Source organism: Musca vetustissima, unplaced genomic scaffold (assembly GCF_032173495.1).
Source record: "Musca vetustissima isolate MV318-11 ecotype Yass unplaced genomic scaffold, APGP_CSIRO_Mvet_v1 utg22725, whole genome shotgun sequence".
In the NCBI taxonomy this organism is placed as follows: Eukaryota; Metazoa; Arthropoda; class Insecta; order Diptera; family Muscidae; genus Musca; species Musca vetustissima.
In genome coordinates, this window is record NW_026876172.1 from 171,364 (window position 1) to 186,583 (window position 15,220).

Below are 15,220 nucleotides of genomic sequence, written 5' to 3' on the forward strand. Positions count from 1 at the left end.
GTACAATTTTCTAAAAGTTCCTACATACCTCAACCCTACACCTACACATTGATCCCAAATCCAAGTTTCAGGATTCCAACTCTATTGGTACACTCACAATTCAAATTGTACCAAATTTAGTACACATTAGTACACATTAGTACACATTTCTAAAACTTTTTACATATTTCAATCTTACACCTTAACTGTGATCCTGACTCCAAATTTCATGATTCTAGCTCTATTGGTTCACCTAAAATTAAAATTGTACTAAATTTAGTACCATTTTGTACCCATAAGTATTATTTTCTTAAACTGAATCCTGACCCCAATCCCACACCCCTATAGTGATCCTGACTCCAAATTTCATTGTTCCCGCTCTAGAGGATCACCCAAATCCAAACTGTACCGATTATAGTACGATTTAGTACTTTTCGTACACCTTAGTAACAAATTTCCAAAACTTCGTTCATATTCCAATCATACACTCCGACTCTAATTTTAATTTCAAATTCCAAGATTCCAGCTCGATTTGTATCTTCCAAATTAATTGTGTACCAAATATAGTACCATATCGTACTTTTCGTACACATTAGTACACGCTTTCAAAACCATCCCCTTAAATGGACCCTACATCTCAGCCTTAATTCACACTCCAAATTTCAAGTTTTTAACGCTATCCGTTCACATGCTACAGAATTGTACCAAATTTACAAATCGGATAGTTATAGTTCGAATTTCCAAAAACCCTTTGGTACATCTATCCTACACTCCATCAACGACCATCAAACCAAATTTCAGAGTTCTAGCTCCACCGGTTCGCCAAATACAAATGGTATAACATTTAGTACTTTTCGTACCGTTCTAGTACGAATTTCCAAAAACCCAGCCTTATCTGTCACATTTGGACCAAGAGTGACCCTCACCCAAAATTTCAAGATTCTGGCTTCAGTCGTTTCGTCTGGGCGTTGATGAATCGTCAAATCAGTCAGTCAGTCAGTCAATCACTTTACTCTTTTATTAGTATAGATTAGCACAAATTTCTGCATATCTCAATCTTACACCTCAACAATGATCCTGACTCCAAATTTCTGATTCTAGCTCCATTGGTCCGCCTAAAATTCAAATTGTACAAAATTTAGTACCATTTAGTACGAGTTTCAAAAACTTCCAACTTAACCCAAAGCAACACCCCCACAGTGCTCCAAAATCTAAATTTCAGTATTCGAACTCTATCGGTTCACCCATAATTCAAATTGTACCAAATTTAGTACACAGTTGTACGAATTTCCAAAACTTCGTACTTAACTCAAACCAACACCCCCACAGTGATCCTAAATCCAAGTTTGAGGATTCCAATTCCATTGGTTCACCCACAATTTAAATTGTACCAAATTTAGTACACATTAGTACAAAATTTTAAAACTTCCTACATTTCTCAATCTTACACCCCCACAGTGATCCTAAATCTAAGTTTCAGGATTCCAATTCCTTCGGTTCACCCACAATTTAAATTGTACCAAATTTAGTACACATTAGTACAAATTTTTAAAACTTCCTACATATCTCAATCTTACACCTCAACAATGATCCTGACTCCAAATTTCATGATTCTAGCTCTATTGGTTCACCCAAAATTCAAATTGTACCAAATTTAGTACCATTTAGTACGAATTTCAAAAACTTCTAACTGAACCCAAACCAACACCCCCACAGTGCTCCAAAATCTAAATTTCCGGATTCCAACTGTATCGGTTCAACCACAATTCAAATTGTACCAAATTTAGTACACATAAGTACAAAATTTTATATCTCAATCTTACACCTCGACAGTGATCCTGACTCCAAATTTTATGATTCTAGCTCAATTGGTTCACCTAAAATTCAAATTGCACCAAATTTAGTACCATTTAGTACCCATAAGTAATAATGTCTTAAACTGAGTCCTGACCCCAATCCTACACCCCTAAAATGATCCTAACTCCAAATTTCATTGTTTCAGCTCTATCGGCCAAATCCAAAATGTACCAATTATAGTACGATTTAGTACTTTTCGTACACATAAGTAACAAATTTCCAAAACTACGTACATATCACAATCCTATACTCCGACGGTAATGTTACCTTCAATTTTCAGGATTCTAGCTCCATTTGTACCTCCAAATCAAATTTGTACCAAATATAGTACCATATAGTATTTTTCGTACACCTGAGTACACGGTTTCAAAACCATCTCCTTATATCGACCCTACTTCCCAACCCTAATTCGCATTCCAAATTTCAAGTTTTTAGCTCTATCCGTTCTCATGCTACAGAATTGTACCAAATTTAGTACATTTTCGTACATTTCGGATAGTTGTAGTTCGAATTTCCAAAAACCCTTTGGTACATCTATCCTACACTCCATCAACGACCATCAAACCAAATTTAAGAGTTCTAGCTCTACTGGTTCGCCAAATACAAATGATATCATATTTAGTACTTTTTAGTACTTTTCGTACCCTTCTAGTACGAATTTCCAAAAACCCAGCCTTATCTGTCACATTTGGGCCAAGATTCTAGCTTCAGCCGTTTCGTCTGGGCGTTGATGAATCGTTAAATCAGTCAGTCAGTCAATCACTTTACTCTTTTATTAGTATAGATTGTTTTACTAATAAAACTATTGTGTTTTATTTTATTTCTGTTTTATTGCTCGAGTACGTATTGGACGTACTGATTCTATTGGGAGAACCACAATTACACTGTACCTGCCAACCACCCAAGTCCCTATAGTGCGGACTTAACAATATATACATTATTATTATTATTTCATTCGTTTAAAAAATCATTAATCGAAGTAAATAGATTTTCTCTCGATTTCATCTGTTTTCAAATAAATTGTTTAATTTGTTCTCGTTGTCATTTATTTTTCTTATCACAATCTGGTTGCCTTATTTTACAAAACCCAATCAAGTATGAAAGGGACGATTGACCCCACGTCCCTTTCTGGTACCTTCGCCATAAAGTGTCAACATTTTGAAAATTGTATGTGAAGCTAATGGAGTATCAGATTTGATCAGTGAAATTAAAACCATAATATTTTCATCAAAACCGAAGATGGGACCCATCGGTCCACTCCATCTGCTACCTCCTCGCAAAGGGTAATACTATTAATTTGATTCCGAACTCGGTTGTTTTACCATTATTTTCATTGGTTTGATTTAAATCACCAATAACTATTTATGAATGTCCTTTATAATTTGAACATACATTTTTTTATTGGAAGTGTCAGACGATGGCTTACCAAAGCGTAAATCGTTTATAACGACACCATATCACTTATAACGTCCTATTAAAAATCCGAAGGAATATTCTACCCTTTATCAGATATCGTTTATAACGACATATCGCTTATACCGTTCAATTCCGTCAGGGACCGACCGATTTCGAGTGTAGTTAAATTTTACCGAATAAAAATGGAAGCCATAAATATTAACTTCTGGCTGTTGTGTAAATTTTGAAAAATATTCAACTTCTTTTGGTAATTTTATTAATTTTTCGGATCTAGAGCATTTTATGCACATTTCTACTCTCTGAACGATTTTAGAATTTCTCTCTTTTTAAGTAACGCTAAACTAAAAGAAAATTTTAAAATTTAAAGAATAAAAATGCTCTATTTTAATATTTAATTTTATTTTAATATTTAACTTTACTTTTACCATTTATTTTGTTTTTAATTTTGGTAACGTATATTTTTATAAATATACAAATTATTTAAAGAATTTATTGAAAGACGTTCTCTCGTCGGTTAATTATTTTTCGTCAACAATTAATATTGATAATTTTCATTAATTCCATGGGCATTAGCCTGTTGCTTGAAACATTTGCCATAATCTTCAGCTGCCTGACAAGGATCCGAAGAGACATCAATGTTGGCACAAGCATTGATAATTTCTGAAGCCACTTTCATTTTATCAGCATTTCCATCGGTTACTTTTTCGGCATGTTTTAAGGCAGCTTCTGCAACAAATTTTCCAGAGGCATCCATCTGAAAGATATGTGTAAATTAATACATGCAAATACATATATGGACTTCTAAACAATTAAGAAACATTTCTTACCACTTCGAACTTTTTCATTAAGCAAGAACGCAAGCACTTCCCTTCCATAGTCGAGGCTGGTTTCCTACCCACCAAATCTTCTATATCGACTGTAAAATAAAGAAGTTCGTTATATTTTGTTTTATTGAAAATCAAATTTCAGCCATTAGGAAAGAGTGACTAATTTTAGATTGCCATGCTTATAGCCTAACATCATTTCTCTGAACGGAGTTTCGATTAATCGTAGTCAATCCTTGTCACTTTATTCCTTTGGTATATAATTGCAATTTTTTGTCTGTGAAAAACCTTACCATCAGTGGCACCAACTTCAGTTTTACATTCTTGGGCTTTAGTTTTAAGCTTTTCAATAGCTTGTGCCTTATCGAATTCCCCACGAACAACAACGGCTCCAACAATGTACATAACAGCCAAGGATACCCAGAATTTCGCCATTGTAGTTATTTTTTGTTATTAAATATTATTTAATTTGTTATGTATAATATTTGGATGTTGAGTTCCAACTGTTATTCCACTTCGATTTTCCAGTTATTTATCTAAAACTGAAACTCAAACTATGTTCCATTCTTTAGAGAAAAATAATTCATGGGTGAAATTATGGGTTATGATCTTCCACAGTGACGGAAAATACTACAATATAAAGTTGACCTTGCAGTTTCGGACATTTAATTATTTTCTTGTCATATGTGACCTGTGAACTTTGATTTGACTTCCTATTCAATGATTGTGACGTCAGACAATGTATTTATTATTTTAGTATACAATGTCTAAAATGCCATTTATATGTATCTACTTTTTTCAAAAGAATCAGCTGTAAATTCACTTTGGTTATACGATCTGCCTACGAAAAATATCACTATTAGCTTATGTTTCGGCGTAGGTTTTGGGCACATGTTTTTACTGAATTTGCTGTAATTTGTTATCTTAGGTAAGTAAAAAAGTGTCAGTCGGCGTTGCCGACAGATATATACCCTCACCTTATGGTTTGCGGAGGAGGTCTTCGGAGTTATACATAGGTTTTATTATTCGTTTTATATAAGGTATATGTTTAATTAAAGATGTTTCGGATTTTCCCATTTTACTACATGACTTAGGCTTGGTAAAGATAATATATTATACAAAGTTTCGTTAAAAAAGTTTCGGATAATCCGTTTGTTTGTTGTTATAAAATTAATTTTTAGCACATTTTTGATCAGTTTGTAGGAGGAGGTACCAGAAGGAGTGGACCGATATTCCCCAGCTTCGAACATAAACTAATTTTGGAAGAAAGATGGGCAATGTTTGGAAGAACTCGATTATCCCCTTCGAGAGTTATCGTGCGCACCAGCCAGCCAGACAGACAACGGACAGACGGACATGTGTAAATCGATTCGAAATTTTCTGAAACGGATTTGGTCTAAAGAAAAATGGGATCTAAAACCAATACAGTCGAATTCGGTTAAGCGAAAACGCCTAATTTCAGAAAATGTTTTTCTCTTAAGCAGGATTTTCAATTAAAAGAACTTCGGATAAGCGAAACTCGATACGCTTAAACGAAGTTTTCAATCAATATCTGAAAAATGGTGAAATGTATAAATCGTATTACAAAATAAATTGAGTAAGAACTTCTTTTTTCGAAGACGTTTGCTTAGATGGTTGGAAAAATGTGCAAGATAATTTTAGAGTTGCACATAAAAATTGAAATGAATTTCGTCTCCCTTACAAAAGTTATATTTTTTCTCATAAACGGTGCTCGTTTCATATATATTTATGTTTTTGCAAACAAAAAGTCTTTGTCTTTTACAGATTTTCAATTAATTCAATTTTTTTGTTCACCCGAAATATTAGCATAACATTTTTAGTTTCAATTAAAAGATTTTTTTCGATAAACCGGCGTTCGCTTATCCGTATTCGACTGTAATTCGATGAGGCGCATTTTCACCGTATCAAAGTGTATATACCCTCATTAGTCATAAGGCTGAGGGTATAAAAAACAATATTGATCCACCTTTTGGAAACCCCCATATAACGCTACCCCCAAAAGATCGGTATGAGTTTTAACCAATTTGGGGCCAATTGTATATTTTGGATTCTCATTAAGTAAAAATTCCCCTATACAAAATTACACTATGCAACACAAAAAATAAATAATTATCGGGATATTCCAAAAAATTATGATAGAGGAGCTAAAAATAGAAGGCAATGTGTATCGGCAGTTTTAAAGGAGGAGGTAACCTTCTCCTTGCATTTAGGTATATGGTGTCTTTGACAATATTTCCGATATTATTGTGAAGAATGAAAAATAAATTTAAAATTTGTAATTTGTAAAATTTGAACTAGGATAAATCCAATCGCTGAAGATCTTCTCTATTTTCTAGCTTGATCTTTGGACGAAAATATGTGATTTTTCCAAAATATTCTTTCTAATTTCGTTGAAATTTTGAGATTCGGATGTTCCAGTGGTGATCGGCAATCATGACCGCCATCGAAAAGAAAAAGGACACAAAGCTCACCAATTCCTAACTGAATAGGGGTTTCTTTACCTTGGATATAATAGGCTTCTTCTATAACAAACTATTTTGATTTTTCTGTACCAGTTCTCTATAAGCGAAGAAGCTTCAAAAAACAAGTACCCTAATATTATGTATTGTTGTAATTGCTGGATCACATTTAAAGAGCTTCATTTATATCTCTTAATTTTAATATATAATATTTTAATGTATATATAATTTTGAGTTCCTACATCTAGAACAGATCCATATAGACTAATTAAAAAACCGCACGATAATCCAATTTTTGAATAAATTAAAGCGCTAATTTTGGATGGGTACAAATGTACCACAGTTATTGATCTACGTAGGTAATAACTTTAAAAATTTGAAAAAAATATATATGGAAAATATATATCGTCTTTTCTTCAATTATAGGTGAAAATACACCAAAAAAGATTCCTCAAAATTTGATCCAAATATATCCATTATTGAAAATTTTACAGCATTTTTTATTCAAAAAAAGGTACTCGGTTATTAGCCGTAGGGTTAATATACCAAAAATGAGGCGGGAACTTATATGGGGGAATTGTCCAAACACTTACCTAAATTATAGCCTATTATTTTTAAAAATATGCCTAGGAACTTCAAAATACTTAAAATAGTTTTATGTCGAAACATTGACCTATATTGAAACCTTTGCTTTCCGAGTGCGTGACAAACATCAGTTCAATAGGAATAGGAAATAGAGGCCGGTATATTAACTCAATGAGAGTTTAGCAACCAATGTATTCTTTGGAATACTTTTTTCACAAAAATGCATAAACATTTAAAATCGAAGAAAGTAGGAAAATCGAGCCCTCACTACATTGGGAATATGCATGAATTGCGTTTACTATACCAGAAGAATATATGGAATTTATGTCTTCGTATTTTTTTATCAACAAATATTATCTTATTGTAACTAATTATTTCGAGAAGTTACAATAACCGATGTAACCAATAAGATTGCCATAATCACCCTACAAAAAACTTCCTGCAAAAATCTTCTCTCTCCCTTTAATACAAAATATATAATTTCATGTATCCAAAATTTTTATTATTATTCGTATTCTTAAATGTTTGATAATTAATATTGATAATTTTCATTAATTCCATGAGCATTAGCCTGTTGTTTGAAACATTTGCCATACTCTTCAGCTGCTTGACAATGATCCGATGAGACATCAATGTTGGCGCAAGCATTGATAATTTCCGAAGCCACTTTCATTTTATCAGCATTGCCATCGGTTACTTTTTCGGCATGTTTCAATGCAACATCTGTGACAAATTTACCAGAGGCATCCATCTGAAAGATAATTGTGAATTAACACAAATACATACATATATGATCATTTAGGAAGTATTTCTTACCACTTCGAACTTCTTCATTAGGCAAGCACGCAGACACTTTCCTTCCATAGTTGAGGCTGGTTTTCTTCCCACCAGTTCTTCAATATCAGCTGTAAAATATATGATTTTCTCATTTTATATAATTTGAATTAAAATCATCGTGTTATGCAAAATCATTTGTCTATAGATATTTTAAGTTAATTATATTCTCTACAATATTCAATTCTTTGGTATAATCTTACCATCAGATGCACCCACTTCACTTTTACATTCCTCAGCTTTAGATTTAAGCTTTTCAATTGCCTGTTTTTTATCGAATTCTCCACGAACGACAACAGCTCCAATAATGCACATAACAGCCAAGGATACCCAGAGTTTTGCCATTTTAGTTAATTTTTGTTTTTAATTGTCAATGATTTGTTATGTTGATGTTAAATGTTTGAATATTCAATTCCAACTGCTATTTCACCTAAAATTTCTTGCTATTTATTTGAAAAACATAAACTAGCATTTTCACATTATTTCCCATCCTTTTTAGTTGACAACAACACATGTGTGAAATTATGGGTTATAATCTTGGGAGTGATTAAAAATACTACCAAAAAAACTTGAATGAGTAGTTTTGGACATTAAATTGTTTTATTATCAATTCTGAACTTTGATTTCACTTCCTATTCAATAATTGTGACGTCAGAAAAAGGTAATGAAAGTGAATGTTGCTTCAGTAGAAGTCATAGTAGAATTATACAATGTAACTACAATACTCAACTGATTTGATTCCAATGCACTATTACTGTCAATTTCGATATTTTTTTGGAAAAAAGTCCATTACAGGTAGAACCGTTATATATTTCAAATCTGAGGACTTTGAGTTTTACTTCAGTACAAATTTATATAATTGTGGGCCAAGGTTTACTAATGATGTCATGAGGTCAAAGTCAAAATTTCATATTGTTGTGAATACAATTACACCCTTCACCACTCTGTGGTACGCGGTAGTATGTCTTTGTGCATATGTTTTTAACACGCTAAAGGAGACGAGATAGACACATGGTGGTTTTTTGAGAATATACATAGAATCACTTTCTGAGTTGACATCACTTTAAATTATAAATATATATATTAAACCACTTTTTTTAATAACAACTATTTCTAAATCTATATTTATTATTTTATTCATAAAATACACCAAATAACCCAAGTCAGTCTGAATGGCATGTAATTTTTAATAGATTTCAGGCATGGTATGTGTATGGATTGATTTAAATTGGTTCAATATCTATGTAGATTACATATTTAATTTCGTCCGATTCCATTTCAATGGTCCTTCAGACAGCATGTTCTATCTACAGAATATTGCACATATGAGCATCTTTGTATGACCCAAAGGGGTGATGGTTCGACCTTTGAAATTTGAAATTAATTTCAATAAAACAGATGGAACTGGTGATTAAAATGAAAGTGAAAAAATGTCGTATATAAATAACACAAATGTGATTTTTCAAAAAAAAGTATAGCGTAAAGAAGTGCCAGTGGATATTTTATTGGTAACAGCATCAATCGATATATAATATTATATGCTGTCTGTTCAGAATTTTGCTATCGTTCAGAAACTTTAAAGTTATTGCCGATAATATAAAAATAGTTGTTGAAAATTGCATGTAAATAGGTAATAAAAAATAAAATTACATTTTACTAACATAGCAATATAGGAATATATTAGTCTTACGTACAACCAAATTGTCTGCAGTATCGTATTTTATGTTTGCATTGTGTATCACATATTTTTACTAAAAATAATCAATGTTGGTCCACTATTTGGGGTAGTTTCCATTCAACATTATCCAACTAATTTTGAGGTTTCTGGTATATTTTGTGCGTTTTCAACCAAATTGGCTGTAATTAAGTATTTTTGAATCCACATTGGGTGTTAACTCTTCGTACCAAAAACTATCAATATTGGCTTAAGTTTCGCCATACCAATTTTCAACATGCAATCAACATTTGCATTTTAAGTGTAGCTGTTTTAGTATAATAAGTAAGTTATCATACGCTTAGACCTTAGACCTACACAACAGCGATGTTCCTACCACAGCTCAAGTTCTATTCATTTACCACCTACTAAATGTATTATGTTATTAATCAACCTGTACCGTGTACATCTATTTCCATACCATTATTAAATATTTAATCTTTATTCATTCTCTCAATTACAAATGAACTAAATTCTGCGTATTGATTGTCAGGTTTAATACCTGTAGTACTTTGTGTACCTTATAGGACAAATTTCCCAAAATCCAGCCTTAACGTTGTACGTACCGTTAATGACACACGGACACAATTTCAAGAGTCCAGTTTTAGCCGTTTCGCCTGGGTCTTAATTATTTTTCACACCAATTGATGTAATTTTCAAATTTTTGCAATTGCATGCAATTTACACATGGCATAGTTATGAAAGGTAGTCTCATTTAAGAAATTAATAATGACAACCCTTTTTAATTTGTAACTCACAGCCTTACCTAAAATTCAACTAGCTCGTTCGACGTTTTTCACCACAAAAGTAGAATACATGTATTTATATGAATGTTTCCGAAATACGTCGACGTACGAATTTTCAAAGTTGAAAAAATTCAACTATGACAGAACGCAGTTTTGTTTTTTTCTTTTGTTGAAAAAAGAAACGAAACATAAAGAAATATAATTTTTTTTCGATAAGAATATGAAATATTTGAACACAATTTATAATTTCTTTATTTTATTTCGCGATTTTGTTTAGTTCGCTAAGAGAAATGGATTCGACGTGTTTGGGTAATACGGCCGCACAAAACATTTTGTCATATTGGGGAAGTTGAATATTTTTGTACGCTTCGTTGAATTTTAGGTAACGTTGTCATACATCAATTTCAAATAAAATGAAAATTCCATAAAATTGTATGCAAGGTTTATTAATAAGGTTAACATGCAGGCGAATTCATGCCTCAGCCTTCTCTTGCTGCCAACATTTTAATCGCAAAATACCAACCCAAGGTAGATATACAATATACCTTGTACCAACCAGAACAGAATACAAACTCAAAATATATGGGAAATTACAAAATTCTTTTAAAATTCCATTAAAAAAAATTTGAAAATTTTTTTGGCGAGCACATTCATGATTTTTGGTACATAGGTTAAGAAAAATATACTGATTCGAAATCTGTTCGCGTTCACTAATTCGGATGCTGCGCACAAAAGTTATAACGATTTTAAATCTTGTATTTCAAATATAAATTAAATGAATTCCTATTTGTTGTAATTCGCGAATTTCTTCACAAATGGATAAACACATTTGTTTTCTTTGCATACTTGTCAAATCACATAGAAATACGGTATAATGGTCGCGAAAAACAAATAGAAGCATGAAGATATCGGAAAACAAAATAAATTATTTTTTGAATTAAAATAAAAAGGTTTTTTGAATTTTCGATTATTATAGTATGGTTAAGAGGATACGGGTTTTCCTTAATCTTCTAAAATATACCACGCTTTCTTCTGCAAATTCTTTTAGATGATTGTTAAATATCGGTAGATTCTATTGTTAAGAGTTTTGACTTTAAAAACCTCCAAATATATTGCAGTTACAGTATATGAAAATGATCAACATTAAAAAGGATGCAATTCGCATATTCGTTGAAATCAGTAGATGCGCATGCGGTTTTCGTATAAACCGAATCAATATCTTCCAATAATTAAGCATTTTTCGAGGTTTCCTTAAGCGGCCGAAGTGTGCCGCTCGATGCACTTTACTATGCAAAAACCCTAAAAATTCCTAAAAATGGCGCAACGTGCATACGATTTTTATGCGCATCCGATTTCAGTAATCTCCTATGAAAATACACAAAAGGACACCTATTTTAAAAGGATCCGTTAAGAACCGCGTATATGCCTCCACAATCGATTTTGGATAAAATACGCCTATTATTCGCGTATCGATATATTTTTGACCTATTTTCCAATGATTTGCGAATATGATAACACAAGAATGAATGTATGTGAAATCAATTCGAAGAAAAACACTATTATATACACGAATTTGTCAAAATAAGTTTTTGCAGTATTTCCCACATTCAAGGTACCTATATCCGCCGTTTTATTGGGCGGAATTGAATATGGATGGGCTCATTAGATCCGGCACGTAAAAAAACTAAAATCACGCGGGGTTCCACGGAATTTGAATGGAATTTCTTAATTTTAGACTCAAATAATATGTTTTTTATAAAAAATTACGCACCAAATTTTCGTCTTTGGAACTCAATTGCAAAGAAGCTACGGTGAGCACATTCATGAGATATACACTAAACGAAGCAAAATCACGAGTTGTACAATCCTATAATTAGTTTAGTCCATTATCTGGATGCGCATCCTAATTATAAGAAAAATTTTAAAAAACACCGAAAATTCGGCTTCAAAATGCCAGCATCCGTATTGGGTGGATGCAGTGATTATATCAAAAACTCATACATTAGAACCATATTGTCCATGGGGTATTCTGCAACTCAGTCATTGGTCACATGTGCGTGCGTTGTGTAGTTTAGCCACAAATCAGGAAAGAACACAAAAAACTCGTTGGCTTCAACACATTTTCACCCATTTTTTTACATTACCACCATCACAGCTTCCACGCAACTTATTATTTATTACCAATATTTTAAGATTTTGACAAGAACACTTCATTTTATAAAAATGAATTTAAATTATATGCAATGTGTTCATATTTCGCGAGTTATAACCTTGCAAACCTCAGTTTCAAGGAATTTAAAAGGTTTTTGTAATTTCCCATATATATAGCAAAACATGTTTGGGAGCTATATATAAATGGACGTATTTGAGCAACCGTGGCATTCACCATTTGGTATGCTGCAGCACAGTGCACTTTCCAAAATTTATCTCGACACAAAATCCAATACACGTTATTCAATTTAATGAAATTGGATAAAAATATATATGGAAGCTATATTTAAGGGAACCCCCCCATTCTCGATGTTTTATTTTTAAGATTTTAAATGGGCTGGTAAATGAATACCAATGCTTGTTAAGGTTTGTAACTTTGCACATATATATTTGAAGATTTAAAAAGGAAGAAAAATAATTTACAAAAAAAAACTTTTGTTGTTGTTTTTTGTGATTAAAGAAAAGTCCTTATTTTTGATGGCGGGCATGATAACTCCTCACTGAACATCGGAATCCGAAAATTCCAACGGTGTTAGAAAGAGTATATTTTTTGAAAAATAGCCTATTTTTGACCACAAACTAAGTTACAAAATAAGGAAGATCTTCACCGATTGGCTTTATCCCAGTTCATACGATAGCTATACACTCACAGAGAAAGGTCCCAAAATTTGGAATCGATCGGATCATTAGTTTTTGAGTTATCGTGCCCGCCATATTGATTCGAGAAAAATGCGTTTAAAGTTTGAGAGTCACTCTTGCCGTCACTTGATGCTGACACAATAAATCGACTATATCTTCAAGAGTTCTTGAGATTTTCATTTGAAATTTTTTAGGGACATTCTTGAATTAGTGTAGATTCGAAAAACTAAATAAAATTTTTTGACACCGACTATGGAGGGGGTCCCCTTAAATGAAATCGGATGAAAATATTTATGGAAGCTATATCTAAACCTGAAACGACTTCAATACGCTATGCAATATTTCATTTGCACTATTTACACAAAATCGGACAAAAATATATTTGGGAGCTTTTTCTACATTTGAATGGTGCACCATTTACATAAAATGGGACTAAAATATATACATATGTGAGTTATATTTAAATCTGAACCGATTTGAAACATAACAAAAAGCATACCAGACTAAAATCCATACCCCCTAATAAATTTCGTGATTATACATAGAACACATATAGTCTCCTCGGTGCACCATTTTCATAAAATCTGAACCTATTTCAACAAAACTTCACAGATGTCAACCTGGCAGTATGGTGCTCCATTTACAAAAAATCAGACGAAACTATATATGGGAGCTATGTATATCTAAATCTGAACCGAATTTCTCCAATTTCAATAGCTTTCGTCCATGGGCATATGTTCAAAATATTTGACCCTTTATGGAGAAGGTACTACAGGGAGTGGGTTAATAGATTCCATTTTCAGATTAAAAAAAGTTCGACAAAAATATTACGATATGCTAATTTTTTACCAAATCGCAAACTCCGTTCGCATTACAATATATTTATAAAACATGGACCTTTAGTGGGGGAGGTACCAGAAAGCGATGACCAACCAAAAAATATTAGGTTATGCAATGTTTGGGTCAAAACTTATAATCCTTTCGCAGGATATTATACATAATTTTTTAGCAATGTTTTAAAAATTTGTATGGGAGCCATTAGAATGACTTCTCAGATTTTCTCCAATTTCGAACATGATTTATGTTTGGATGAAATATTACGATGTGCAAAGCTTGGCACCATCCAGCTATACACTCCAGCCTTAAGGCCGTGTATAAAATTAAGTTTATATGTAAAACGTTTTCTATGAGTTTTCTGTTAATGTATATTTTATTTAAATTGAATTGAAAGAGCTTTCTTCACAAAGAACATACATTTTCTGGGGTGAGTCAAATTGACTTATATACGTAAAAGTAACAAAACATCCGTAAATATAGTGTTAAATGTTTTATAATTAGTATTGATAATTTTCATTAATTCCATGAGCATTAGCCTGTTGTTTGAAACATTTGCCATACTCTTCAGCTGCTTGACAATGATCCGATGAGACTTCAATGTTGGCACAAGCATTGATAATTTCCGAAGCCACTTTCATTTTATCAGCATTGCCATCGGTTACTTTTTCGGCATGTTTCAATGCAGCTTCTGTGGCAAATTTACCAGAGACATCCATCTGAATAATATATGTATAAGGAAATTAATATAAATAAATAATATATGAACTACTAATCTATAAAGAAACATTTCTTACCACATCGAACTTCTTCATTAGGCAAGCACGCAGACACTTTCCTTCCATAGTTGTGGCTGGTTTTCTTCCCACCAGTTCTTCAATATCGGCTGTAAAATATAGATTTTATTCTCATTTTAATTAAAATTGTTATGATAATAGTAAATATAGCAACGTGGTGTTAGACAAACGCATTCATATATAGAGTCTCTACCATATTTTATTCTTTGATATAATCTTACCATCAGATGCACCCACTTCACTTTTACATTCTTCGGCTTTAGTTTTAAGTTTTTCAATGGCTTGCTGTTTATCGAATTCACCA

At 32.3% G+C, this 15,220-nt stretch overlaps 3 protein-coding genes across 3 annotated transcripts; all 3 read right to left on the reverse strand.

Annotated features, from left to right (window-relative positions):
* Positions 1-3,787: 3,787 nt before the first annotated feature.
* LOC133338644 (general odorant-binding protein 28a-like) lies at positions 3,788-4,511 on the reverse strand. Its single transcript, XM_061546812.1, has 3 exons — positions 4,370-4,511; positions 4,080-4,168; positions 3,788-4,006 (listed from the first exon to the last, which is right to left on the reverse strand). Exons 1-3 carry the CDS (start codon positions 4,509-4,511, stop codon positions 3,788-3,790), a joined length of 450 nt encoding a protein of 149 aa, XP_061402796.1.
* A 3,161-nt stretch (positions 4,512-7,672) lies between these two features.
* Positions 7,673-8,320, reverse strand: LOC133338653 (general odorant-binding protein 28a-like). Its single transcript, XM_061546820.1, has 3 exons — positions 8,179-8,320; positions 7,958-8,046; positions 7,673-7,892 (listed from the first exon to the last, which is right to left on the reverse strand). Exons 1-3 carry the CDS (start codon positions 8,318-8,320, stop codon positions 7,674-7,676), a joined length of 450 nt encoding a protein of 149 aa, XP_061402804.1. The 3' UTR covers position 7,673.
* A 6,299-nt stretch (positions 8,321-14,619) lies between these two features.
* Positions 14,620-15,173, reverse strand: LOC133338650 (general odorant-binding protein 28a-like; the record flags this gene model as incomplete). The annotated part of the gene is made up of 3 exons (XM_061546816.1): positions 14,620-14,838; positions 14,917-15,005; positions 15,138-15,173. Coding segments are annotated over 3 exons (344 nt in total), but the record flags the coding sequence as incomplete, so codon positions are not given.
* Between the last annotated feature and the right edge of the window lie 47 nt (positions 15,174-15,220).

Coding starts and splice junctions, on each gene's coding strand:
- LOC133338644 (XM_061546812.1), bottom strand. CDS start 4,511: ATGGCGAAATTCTGGGTATCCTTGGCTGTTATGTACATTGTTGGAGCC. Junction 4,169..4,369: donor TGAAGTTGGTGCCACTGATG/GTAAGGTTTTTC, acceptor TTTATTTTACAG/TCGATATAGAAGATTTGGTG. Junction 4,007..4,079: donor TAATGAAAAAGTTCGAAGTG/GTAAGAAATGTT, acceptor CATATCTTTCAG/ATGGATGCCTCTGGAAAATT.
- LOC133338653 (XM_061546820.1), bottom strand. CDS start 8,320: ATGGCAAAACTCTGGGTATCCTTGGCTGTTATGTGCATTATTGGAGCT. Junction 8,047..8,178: donor TGAAGTGGGTGCATCTGATG/GTAAGATTATAC, acceptor TATATTTTACAG/CTGATATTGAAGAACTGGTG. Junction 7,893..7,957: donor TAATGAAGAAGTTCGAAGTG/GTAAGAAATACT, acceptor ATTATCTTTCAG/ATGGATGCCTCTGGTAAATT.